This window comes from Piliocolobus tephrosceles, chromosome 5 (assembly GCF_002776525.5).
Source record: "Piliocolobus tephrosceles isolate RC106 chromosome 5, ASM277652v3, whole genome shotgun sequence".
In the NCBI taxonomy this organism is placed as follows: domain Eukaryota; kingdom Metazoa; phylum Chordata; class Mammalia; order Primates; family Cercopithecidae; genus Piliocolobus; species Piliocolobus tephrosceles.
In genome coordinates this window covers 19133815-19146025 of record NC_045438.1, presented here as the reverse complement: position 1 = coordinate 19146025, position 12211 = coordinate 19133815, and the positions used below count along the sequence as shown (strand labels likewise).

The window sequence follows — 12211 nt, the reverse complement described above, 5'->3', positions numbered from 1 at the left end:
GCCCCTGACCACGCCCACATCCACCACCTCTCCAGCCTCCAGTGTGGTCCCTGACCACGCCCACATCCACCACCTCTCCAGCCTCCAGTGTGGCCCCTGAGCAGCAGTGGCAGCCGAACCCGGGGGCTTGGACCCTCCCACCCCTTGTCAGAAGGGGGCTCAGAGAGGCTGGCTGGAAGGGCTGAGGACTGTCACAGAAACACTGGGGCACAGAAGCAGCCAGTGTGAAGGCCTTGAGGTGGGAATGAGTGTGACGTGTTGAGGATGGGGCAGAGGCCTGGGAGGCCGGTGAGTGGGTGAGGGAGGCTGAGGTGGGAAGGAGGCTGGGGCATGGCCAGGGTGTGTGCAAGTCAGGTGGAAGACTGGGTTTGATCCCACATAGATGGGAGGGCACTGGAGGGTCTGACGTAGGGCTGTGACATATCACCTGTCAATAGTGAACACAGAGAGAGCCAGCAACTGGAGAATTTCCTGCAAAGACAACCAGCAGTTTCTTAGGAAGCAGGTTCAGGTGCAGGCCCTCCTACTGGGAGTTCAGTCCTCTGCTGGGGACTCCTTCTCCCCCATGCCTGCTGACACGCCCACAACCAGCTGTGATGATTTTAGGACAATCTTGTAACTCCAAACTCTTTGGGACTGGTGATATGACCTGAGGCCTTGGGAGTCATCTACACCTGCAGTCCCCAACCTTTTTGCCACCGGGGACTGGTTTCATGGAAGACAGTTTGTCTACAGGCTGGGGGTAGGATGGCTTTGGGATGAAACTGTTCCACCTCAGGTCATCAGGCATTAGATTCTCACAAGGAGCACACACGTGCAGTTTACAAAAGGGTCCGTGCTCCTCTGGCACTCTCATGTCGCTGCTCATTTGGCAGGAGGCAGAGCTCAGGCAGGAATGCTCATGGACCCCTGCTCACCTCCTGCTGCGCACCCGGTTCCTAACAGGACACGGACCAGTATCAGTCCATGGCATGGAGGCTGGGGACCCCTGATCTATGCTATCCATTGCTATATGCAGTCCATTTAACCTCTTAAAAAGAAATCTCTGGAATATTTCCTCTCCAGTCCACTTAATTCCAAGAGGGCACCCTCCCTTCATGGACAACTGCAGGAGCAGACACCACCACTCTCCACCAGCTTCTTCTTTCTGACATTGAAAACGTTTCCATAGCCTGACCGAGGTACAAATCACACACCAGACAATTTACTCACGTGCACAATTCAGTGAACCTTAGTGTACATTGAGTACAACACTCACCAGAATTGGTTTCAGAATATTTTCATCTTCCTCAAAAGAAACCCTTAGACATTACTCCTAACTACTTCCTACCCCCAGTGCCAGGAAACCACTGATCTATTTTCTGTCTCTGTATTTGCCGATTCTGGACAGTTCATGTAAATGGAATCACACAACATGTGGTCCTTTGTATCTGGCTTCCACTCAGCATAAGGTTTTCAGGGCTCAGCCATGTGTAGCAATATCAGAATTGCATTCCTTTTTATTACCAAATAGTATATTCCATCATCTGGATGTGTAACATTTTGTTATTCATTCATCAGTTGATGGACGTTGAGGTTTTCTCTTCCTTTTGGTTATTAAGAGTAGTGCTGCCAGGACATTCCTGTATAAGCTTTGTGGGGAAATGTTTTTACTTCTCTTGGGCGCATATACCTAGCATTTTGAGGAACTGCCAGACTGTCTTCCAAAGCAGCTGTGAGGCAGGAGAATACGGAATTAGAGTAACCAAGGGCGAAGGTATAAGCAAAAGAACAGCAGGTGCAGCCAGTTCCAGGCAGGACTGGGCAGCACACAGGCCACAGTCTCCCTCCGGTGATAACAAGAGAGACAAGTTTGCATGTCAGCCTCGGATTGACCATGGGCCACATCTCCGCTTCAGCCTCTCATTGGTCACAGGCCTCTAAAGGGCACCCAGAGGTGTTACAAATTCTTTTCGCCTCAGAAAAGCCCTACAGAACATTGCTACTGGGGTTCTTGAGCCGCTTGCTTGAGCCTGCCTCCTACTCTGTGGAGTGCACTTTCACTTCAGTCAATCTGCACTTTCAATACATCTGTGCTTTTGTTGCTTTTTTCTTTTGTTGCTTCTTTCTTTTGTTGCTTTTTTTGTGCATTTTGTTCAATTCTTTGTTCAACACACCAAGAACCCGGACAATTCACAGTCAAGACGTTCCATCCAGTAAGAGCAGCATTATTTTTACATTCCCACAACTGCATGAGGATCCTGGTTTCTCCACCTCCTCTCCAACACCTGTTATCTTTTATTATAGTCCTCTTTGTGGGCAAGCAGTGGTGTCATGCTGTGGTTTTATTTGTCTTTCCCTGGTGGCTAATAATGGTGAACATCATTTTCAGTGTAAAAGTCTTGTTAAGTCTTATACCTTGTACTTCTTTGGTTAAAGGCATTCTGAAATGTTTTGATATTTTTGATGCTATTGTAAGTGAAATTGTTCCTTCCTTCCCTCCCTCCCTCCCTCCTTCCTTTCCTTCCTTCCTTCCTTCTTTCCTTTCTCTTTGTTTTTTTTTTTGACAGAGTCTCACTCTGTTGCCCAGGCTGGAGTGCAATGGCATGATCTCGGTCCACTGTAAGCTCTGCCTCCCAGGTTCAAGCGATTCTCCTGCCTCAGCCTTTCAAGTAGCTGGGACTACAGGCATCCGCCACCATGCCCAGCTAATTTTTTGTATTTTTAGTAGAAATGGGGTTTCGCCATGTTGGCCAGGTTGATCTCGAAATCCTGACCTCAGGTGATGCACCAGCCTCGGCCTCCCAAAGTGCTGGGATTACAGGCATGAGTCACTGTGCCCAGCCTTTTTTTTTTTTTTCAATAGAGACAGGGTCTTGATATGCTGGCCAGATTGGTCTTGAACTCTTGGCCTCAAGCAATCCTCCTGTCTCAGCCTCCCAGAATGCTAGGATTACAGGCATGAGCCACCATGTCTGGATGGAATTGTTTTCTTAGTTTCATTTTCAGTTGTTCATTCCTACAATATACATTTGCTTTTTGTATATTGACCTTATATTCTTCAACCTTGCTGAATTTATTTACTGCGAATGAGTTTTCTTTCAGTGGATTTCTTTTTTTTTTTTTTTTTGAGACAGAGTCTCGCTCTGTCACCCAGGCTGGAGTGTAATGGCGCAATCTTGGCTCACTGCAACCTCCGCCTCCTGGGTTCAGGTGATTCTCCCGCCTCAGCCTCCTGAGTAGCTGGGGTTACAGGCATCTGCCATCATGCCCAGCTAATTTTTGTATTTTTGTAGAGACAGGGTTTCACCATGTTGGACAGGTTGGTCTGGAACTCCTGACCTCAAGCGATCCACCCACCTCTGCCTCTTAAAATGCTAGGATTACAGGCATGAGCCACTGTGCCTGGCCCCTTTTCAGTGGATTTCCTAGAATTTTCTGTCTACGAGATCATCTTCCCTCTTCTTTTCTGATGTAGATGCCATTTCCTTTTGATTTCCCTGCCCAACGGCTTGACTCATGCTTCCAGGACAATGTGGACCAAACATGTTGAAAGTGGATGTGTCTATCTTGCTCCTAGTCTCTGGCGAGAGGCGTTCGGTCTTTCAGCAACATTAGCTGTAGTTCTCTCACAGATGCCTTTTATCAAGTTGGGGAATTTCCCTTCCATTCTTATTTGATTGAGTGTTTTTATTATGAAGAGGTGTTAAATTGTGTCAAATGTTTCTTCTGGGTCTATGAAGATAATCACAGCAGTTCTGTCCTTTATTTTGTTGATACGGTCTATTACCTTAACTGATTTTTGAATGCTGAACCTGCCTTGCATTCCTGGAGTGAGTCCCGCTTGGTCCTGATGTATAATTCTCTTTATATATGGCTGGATTCTGCTTACTCATCTATTGTTGAGGGTTTCCACACCTCTATTTATAAGAGATACTGCTCTGTAGTTTTCTTTGCTCATGATATCTTTCTGTGGCTCTGGCTTCAGGGTAATATGGCCTCATGGAATGGGACATGTTCTCTCCTCTTCTAGATTTTGAAAGTTTGTGAAGGACTGGTGCTAATTATTCTTTAAGTGTTGGGTAGAATTCAATGATGCCATCTGGATCTGAACTTTTCTTTGTGGAGGTTTTTGGTTACTAATATCTCTCTACTCATTATAGTTCAATTCAGATTTTCTATTTCTTCTTTAATCGGTTTTGGTAGTTTGTGTTTTTATAGAAATTTGACCGTTTCATCTAATTGGTTGGCAATGTTCATAGTATTTTCTTATAACCCTTTATACTTCTGTAAGATAATATTCCCTTTTTTATTATTATTTTTTATATAGAGATGGGGTTTCACCATGTCACCCAGGCTGGTTCCTAATCTCCCACCTTGGCCTCCCCTTTTTTATCCTTGATTTTAGCAATTTGAGACCCTGTTTAGTCAGTCAAGCTAAAGGTTCATCAATTTTATTGATATTTTCAAAGAGCCAATTATTCGTGTTGATTTTCTCTGTAGTTTTTCTATTCTGTATTTCATTTGCTTCTGCTCTAATCTCTTTTGTTTGCTTCCTTCTACTTGTTTGAGTCTAGTTTGCTCTCCTTTGTCCAGTGTCTTCAGGTAGAAGAGCAGGTTGTTGACATGAGATCTGTCTCCTTTTAAAATATAGGCTTTTACATCTATACATTTCCATCGAAGCCTTCCTTTAGCTTCATCCCATAAGTTTCTGTACTGTGATGTCTTCATTTTCGTTTATCTCAAAGTACTTCCTTATTTCCTTGTGGTTTCTTCTTTGACACATTGGTTATTTAAGAGTGTCTTGTTTAATTTCCACATATTTGTGAGTTTCCCAAATTTATTTTTGCCATCAATTTCAAATTTAACTCTATTCTGAACATGCTCCAGGATAAACATGCTGGGTCACAGAACAAGCCTGAATATATTAAAGGATAGAAATCGTATGATTCAGGCTTGTTCTACTTAAAGGATAGAAATCATATATGATTCAGGCTTGTTCTATGACCTAGCATGTTTATCCTGGAGCATGTTCAATGCGCACTTGAGAAGAATTCTCAGTTCTGTTGTTAGGTAGCGTGTTCCACAGATGTCTGTTAGGTCTGTTCGGTTTATCGTGTTCTTTGAGTCTTCTGTTTACTCGTTGATTTTCTAGTTGGTCTATCCATAATTGAAGGTAGAGTATTGAAGTCTGCAATCACTGTTTTTGAATTGCCCATTTCTCTTCCATTCTGTCGGTTTTCGTCTCACTCGTTCAGAAGCCCTGTTGTTAGGTGTATTCTTCCCTCCTCTCTTTCATATTATTATAGTTATGCACATTATATGTATATATGTCACAAATACAACAATACATTGTTATAATTATGACTTTACATAATTTTATGTTCATTAAAGAAGGTGAGGAAAGGAAGGAGAATACCTGTATATTTCTATGCAAGTTCTATTTCTCTTTTTATTCACCATGTTTGCTTCTCTTCATTTGGTCCTGTGGATTCAAGTCACTGGTGTCATTACCTGACTCCAATAAAACTTTGCTTTCATCACATCCTTTGTGTTATTTTTGTCAAATACATTACATTTCTACATGTTACAGGGCCAGCCAACAGTACAGTTATACACGTTCTGTCTTATACAACTGCTCTTTAAATCAGTTAAGAGAAGGAAAATGAAGAAATATACATGTCTACTATCTTTGATAATTAAGTAATTACTTTACTGGCACTCTTTGTGGATCTGAGCTTCCTTGTGGTTTCACCAGCTTTCAGCCTGAGGGATTTCCTTCTCACAGTACCTTCTCTCAGATTTGTTTTTCTAATAGCGCTTGTATTTTGCTTTAATGTTTGAAAGACAGTTTTGCCAGATATAAGACTCTTGACTGACAGATTTTCTTTCCTTTCAGCACTTTGAACATGTCACTCCACTGCCTTATGAGTCTGTTTTCATGCTGCTAATATAGACAAACCTAAGACTGGGCAAATTACCAAAGAAAGAGGCTTACTGGACTTAACATTTCCATGTGGCTGGGGAGGCCTCCCAACCATGGCAGAAGCGGAAAGTCACACCTCATATGGTGACAGAGAGAGACAGAGAAGGAGCTTGTGCAGGGAAACTCCTCCTTTTAAAACCATCAGATCTCGTAAGGCTCATTCACTATCACGAGAACACCATGGGGAAGATATCTGCTCCCATGATTCAATTACCTCCCACCGGGTCCCTCCCACAACACATAGGAATCCAAGATGAGATTTGGGTGGGGAAACAGCCAAACTGTATCAACCGCCCTCTGACTTCCATCATTGCTGAGGAGAAGTCAGCCATTAGTCCTTTTGGGTTCTCACGTACACAACAACAAATCTGCTTTCAAGATTTGCATCTTGGCTTCAAACATTTGTACTATGACATGTGCGAGTGTGGATCTCTTTGTATTTATCCTACTTTTGGGATTCATTGAACTTGACAGATTCACATTTTTAAGCAAATTTGGGAAGTTTACAGCAATTATTTCTTTGAATATTTTTCTGCTTCTTTCTCTTCTCTCCTTCTTTTGCTTTCATTATGCACATACTGGGGTACTTAAAGGTTTCACATCTTTCTCTGAGGTTCTATTCATTTTTTAAATCTATTTTTATCTCTGTTTTTAAGATAACATGATTTCTACCAATCTATCTTAAAGTTTGCTGACTTTTCAGTTCAAATCTACTCCTGAGCCCTGCCAGAAATTTTTTTTTTTCCATTTCAGTTATTTTCAGCTCCAGGATTATCATTAAAAATAATGTCTATCTCTTCACTGTTTTTTATTTGATGAGACATTGCCATGGTTTCCCTCACTTCTATGAGCACAGCGTCGTTTAGTTTTTTGAACATGTCTGTAATGGCTGCTTTGAAGTCTTTGTCTCCTCAAAATCTAGGCCCTCTTGCTAATCAAAGTCAAATTAAAAAAAAAAAAAAATCTAGGCCCTCATAAGGCAGTTTTTGTTTCCTGTGTTTTCCTCATGTCTCATTTTCCTGTTTCTTTGAATGTCTTTGCATGTCTATTTTTACTGAAAAATTGGATGTTTCAGGTAATAGTATGAAAACTCTACATGCTGATTCCTCTCCTCCCTGCCTGTAGCTTGGTTTTGTTGTTCTTGGCTTATCTGTTGAGTCACTTGGTTAGACTATTTCAATGAAGCTTATTTCCCCTGCAATGTGAAGCCTCTAGGGTAGCTCCTTGGAGGACTCAGCCTTGGGCATCCTCGCAGCCACCCTGGGTTGTGGGGGTTTTGGTGGGGACATTGGCGATCTCTTTCCCTGATCCCTCTGTTAAGCTATCTACCTTATGTGGCATCACATCTACCTGCTAAGCTCCATTAATTACCAACTGATTGCTCTATGATTTTCAGTAATGACCTGGGCATACATTTCTTCAATGTCTGGTCCAATTATACTGGAGCAGTGATCGTTTTTTGAGGCCTGTCTTTGAAGTTGGTGTTAGCCCCAGGTGGGCTCTTCCTCTTCTTTTTTTTTTTGAGATGGCATCTTGCTCTGTCACCAGGCTGGAGTGCAATGGCGTGATCTCAGCTCACTGCAACCTCTGCCTCCCGGGTTCAAGTGATTCTCCTGCCTCGGCCTCCCGAGTAGCTGGGACTATAGGTGCATGCCACCACGCCCAACTAATTTTTGTATTTTTAGTAGAGATGGGGTTTCACCATGTTGGCCAGGATGGCCTCAATCTCTTGACCTTTTGATCCACCCACCTTGGCCTCCCAAAGTGCTGGGATTACAGACGTGAGCCACCATGCCCAGCTGAGGGCTCTTCTTAGTCATCACCTTGGTTCTCTCTAGCAACCTAGTAAGGCTATGAATTAGCTTGTTGATCATATGCTGAATTTTGTCTCTACCCCCAAATTCAAATGTTGAAGTCCCAACTCCCAGTATATTAGAATATGATTCTATTTGAAGATAGGATCTTTAAAGAGGTGATTAAGTGAAAATGAGGCCATGGGGGTGGGAGTGGGCCTTGTTCCAACATGACTGGTGTCCTTATAAGAGGAGGGCGTGGGCGGTGTTCCAATGCGACTGGTGTCCTTACAAGAGGAGGAAATTTGGACATATACAGAGACACGATGAAGAAAGACCACGTGAGGACGCGGTGAGAAGGTGGCCATCCACAAGCCAAGGAGAGAGGCCTCGGGGGCAACCAAAGCTGCCAATGCCTTGAGCTCAGATGTTAGGCCTCAGAACTGTGAAGGAGAAATTTCTGTTGTTTAAGCCCCCAGTCTGTGGTGCTTTGTTCTGGCAGCCCTCACAGACCAATTCATTGCTCCTAATTAAGAGCAACAATCTTTTCAGAGCATGCCTTCAAGCTTGAACTCGCTGTTTCCAATAAAGCCAGTTCCTTTGGGAAGAGCTTCAGAGCCACCTTTTCTTCCCTGGGGACTGTCCTGCTCTCTGGTCTTCTCAGTTTGCTTCTTTTTACAGAGCTGTATCCTACAGTGGAGCTGGGGGGAGCAATTGGATTCCAGCCTTCTTAGCCCACTGTTCTTGGCTAGAACCGCATCCGATGAGTAGGGACTGGCTGGAGGAAGGGGGCTGTCCATGCTCACCAGGAATTTAGCCTCTTCAACTGGGTGCTGCGGTGAGAAATGCTGGCATCTGTCCCTCCTGGTGAAATAAGGGGACCCTCGGGTGGGAGCTGAGGGGAGAGCCCTGTCTCCTCGCACACAACCACCAAGAGGGGGGCTCTGTCAAGACAAGCTGGAGTGGGGGAAGGAGGGATCCACAGATGATCACTGTTCTTATGGAGTTTTAGCAGACTTTCTTGAATAAATATTTGTCATCTGATGTATGCTGTGAGGACTAAGCTCTGATTTTTTTCTTTTTTCTTTTTTAACTCTTGCGCTTCAAATTCCTATCTAAGGGGCCCGGGGAGCCATACCCTACAAATCATAAATTCTCATCAGATGGGTTTTATTTAGCCCTATACATTGTGACTTACTTTCCAAATCTGACTCGGACATAATATTACGAGACAAGAAAGAAAGTCAAAATATTTTACCCCAAAAGCATGTATGTTTCTTTGCCATATTTTGAAATGGTCCTGCAAAGCTGTCCTTTGTTGGGGGACGTGTACATCTGTAAAGAATCTCTGTTAACACAGTTAGATCTTTTTCTTCCAGGCCCTCCCAATCCTGAAGAGATGAACTCAAGAGTCAGAACCTTTTAACAATCTAAATAGGAAACACCTGTCACCTATTGACTTTAAGGGCAGCCATAATGAGACTTCAAAAGAACCTTGGTCTCCACTGTCTTTTATCTTAACCTGAACATTTCCTTTCTGTTGATCCCAGGTCTTCAGACAAACTCAACCAATTGTCAACCAGAAAATGTTTACATGTACCTAGAGCTTGGAAGCCCTCCCCCTACCCTTTGAGTTTTCCCGCCTTTCTGGGCCGAACCAATGTATTGCTTAAATGTATTTGATTGATGTCTCCTGCCTCTCTAAACTGTATAAAACCAAGCTGGCCCGACTACCTCGGACACAAGTTCTCAGGCCCTCCTGAGGGCCGTGTCACGGGCCATGGTCACTCATATTTGGCTCCAAATAAATCTCTTCAAATATTTTACAGAGTTTGACTCTTTTCATTGACAGCTGTTAGCACAACTTCCATTACAAAAATGGGTGGTTTTCCCCATTTTGCACGTTTTGCTCAGGTTTCTGGGGCTCCTCTCCCTGCCACCCTGGGGTGTCCCCGGGCAGTGTTCTCCCTCCATGGCCATTACTCCGTTTGAACCAGTGCCCTCCACAATGTGACATTTTCAGAATAGGAATTTAATCGCATCTTCGCACCCTCCTCACAATCCCTCAACGGTGTCTCCGTGCCCTCAAGAAAGAAGATGCCTTACTGGTCCCGACTGACCAGGGGGAGCTCGGCCCCTTGCTGTGCTCTCAGTCTCAAGCAGCAGCTGCTTCCTGCGCTGCCCCAGCCGTCGGCGCTGACCCCTGCCCAGCTCACAGCACTGCCGGCCGCAGCCTCTCACCGAGAGCACCTGCCCTCAGCCTCCAGCCAGAGAAGGGCTCCCCACCTCAGCAGAGCTCAGCTCAGCGGGCACAGGCACGATGCAGAAATCCTCGATTTCTCCGATTAGGCGATGGCTGAATTATAAACACGTGTGAGACCATGCACCTCCACTTCCCAGCGTTCTGTGTTTTACAATCATTCTGTGTTTATTTCATTGATCTACTTCCCGAATTCAACTGTATACTCCAAGACGGCAGTGACTAGAAGAGCTTTACCTGTCCCGGCTTAACTACGGTGCTCCCGGCACGTGCACAGCACACAGCTGATGGTTTTAAACGTCGCGGAGGCCCCAGGTGGGAGTGGGGAGGAGGCCCGAGGGGAGAGGAGGCCCCGGGTGGGAGGGGGTGGGGGGGGGGGGGGGGAGGTCCCTCGGGGGACGAGGTCCCGGGGGGGGGGGGGAGAGGAGGTCCCACAGGGAAGTCCAGGGCCTCAGGTGGAGGTCAGTGGTGGGAGGGCAGGGCAGGTCCACCACCCCTAGGTCCTGGAAGCCTAGACGGGAGGGGACAGATCACGTGCGGCCTCTGCGTCCAAAGCTGGCTACCATCCAGTGAAAACCTCAAGCTCACCCGATTCTCCCAGGCCTCAAGCGTGGAGCCTCTGAAGGGGGGTCCCGCCTCCCTCCCCACGACTCACCCGCACTTGGCTCTGCAGCTGCCGGGTCCGCTGCTCCCAGAAGCCTCCCCACCGCCCGCCCCCCGCCAGCATCGCCTCTGCTTCTGGCCTCCTCTCACCGCCCCTAGTAACTGGCGCAGGTGCGGGCGTTGGGGAGCGAGAGAGGGTGGCTCGAGGCGGGAGCGAGGGGCAGGGGGATGAAGCAGGAAGACCCGGGGGAGGGGCCGGTGCCCAAGCGTTGAGGAAAGTTTCATCCCTTCTGAATCCCAGGCCTCGCTGGACCACGGCCCCGCCTGGTTCACCTGTAACTTGCGGAGCTCCTGGACCGGCCCTTCCCAGAGGCGCGGCGCTGAGTCCCGGAAGCAGGACCTGAACCTGGAAGAGGAGGGGCAAGCAGGTTCCTGCTTCCTCCTCCCCAAACACTGCGGGAGGAGTGGCCCCCGCTGCCTCCTCCTCCCCACACACCGCGGGGGGAGTGGCCCCCGCTGCCGCCTCCTCCCCACACACCGCGGGGGGAGTGGCCCCCGCTGCCGCCTCCTCCCCACACACTGCGGGGGGAATGGCCCCCATATTTTAATGTAGTGGCTTCTCTGGTCACTCACAATCCAGCACTAGCACACAGCAGTCGGGGAAGTCCTGTGGGTGTGAGAGACCCTGTATTTTGAAGGCTCTACATGAAAAAGAATGTAGAGAATCTGAATGCATTTTGTGTGTAGATTGCATGTTGAAATGATGCTGTTGGGATATATTAGGCAAAATAAAATATATCACAATTTATTATGCCTCCTTCTACTTTTTTCACGTGACTCCTAAAAAACTGACGGTCTCTGGAGGGGCTGGTGTCAGGTCTCGAGGGGACTGAGCTGCTCTGGGCCCCTCCTGTGTCACAGAATGTGGCCAAAGGCTCCAGGAGAGTCGGTGGGAGTGCCGGACGGAGGCTTTGTCTCTTGTTGCAGCGTGTTTGTGATACATCACGTCCATATCACTGACTTGGTTTCCAAACTTATTTACACAGCAGCTGTTGGCTAGGCATGCACACAGGCCAGGACAACAGTGGCGAAAAGGCTTGCGCAGCTTCCCAGGTCACAGCCCAGCAGAGGTGACAGGACACTGTATGAGACATGATCCGGCGACCATGCCGCATGTTGGTTAGAAACATGGACACCCGCTTCTCCTGGCACCAGTGGCAAGGACGCCCTCCCTGACCAGACCCTGGGCTTCTCCATGCCCTTTTTCAGCTCAGCCTCAAGTCTGCATCACCATGAGAATCCCCCACGCCTGCATTAAACATCTGATCAGTTCCGTGTCCCCTGCCATCCCCCAGGTGGTGCTGGGTTCCCCAGCCCTGACTTTAGCAAGACTCCCCATGGGTCAGTTTAGCCTGAGTGCCCTCCAGCCCTGCTGTGGCCTCTCAGTGACCCTCTTTCCACCAACCCCTAACCTGCTCCTTGGCTGCCGATTCCACTTGCCTTGCTGTATGCAGAGTTGAGTCCAGCTCTAAACTGAGGTGTTTGCTTCCCCCTATTACAAAGTTCTGGAACACAACCTGCTTTACCACT

The 12211-nt window shown here is 46.9% G+C and overlaps 1 protein-coding gene across 4 annotated transcripts in view; it reads right to left on the bottom strand.

The window, feature by feature from the left end:
• KIF25 (kinesin family member 25) overlaps positions 1-11028 on the bottom strand; it is a 67237-nt gene extending 56209 nt beyond the window's left edge. For 3 of the 4 annotated variants that reach the window (XM_023223571.2, XM_026447750.1, XM_026447751.1), the window contains exon 1: positions 10674-11028. In XM_023223571.2, the coding sequence (XP_023079339.2) occupies positions 10674-10745 (72 nt within the window). In that variant the 5' untranslated portion in view covers positions 10746-11028. The remainder of the gene's footprint in view (positions 1-10673) is intronic. The other variant, XM_023223567.2, reaches the window with a different exon arrangement.
• Between the last annotated feature and the right edge of the window lie 1183 nt (positions 11029-12211).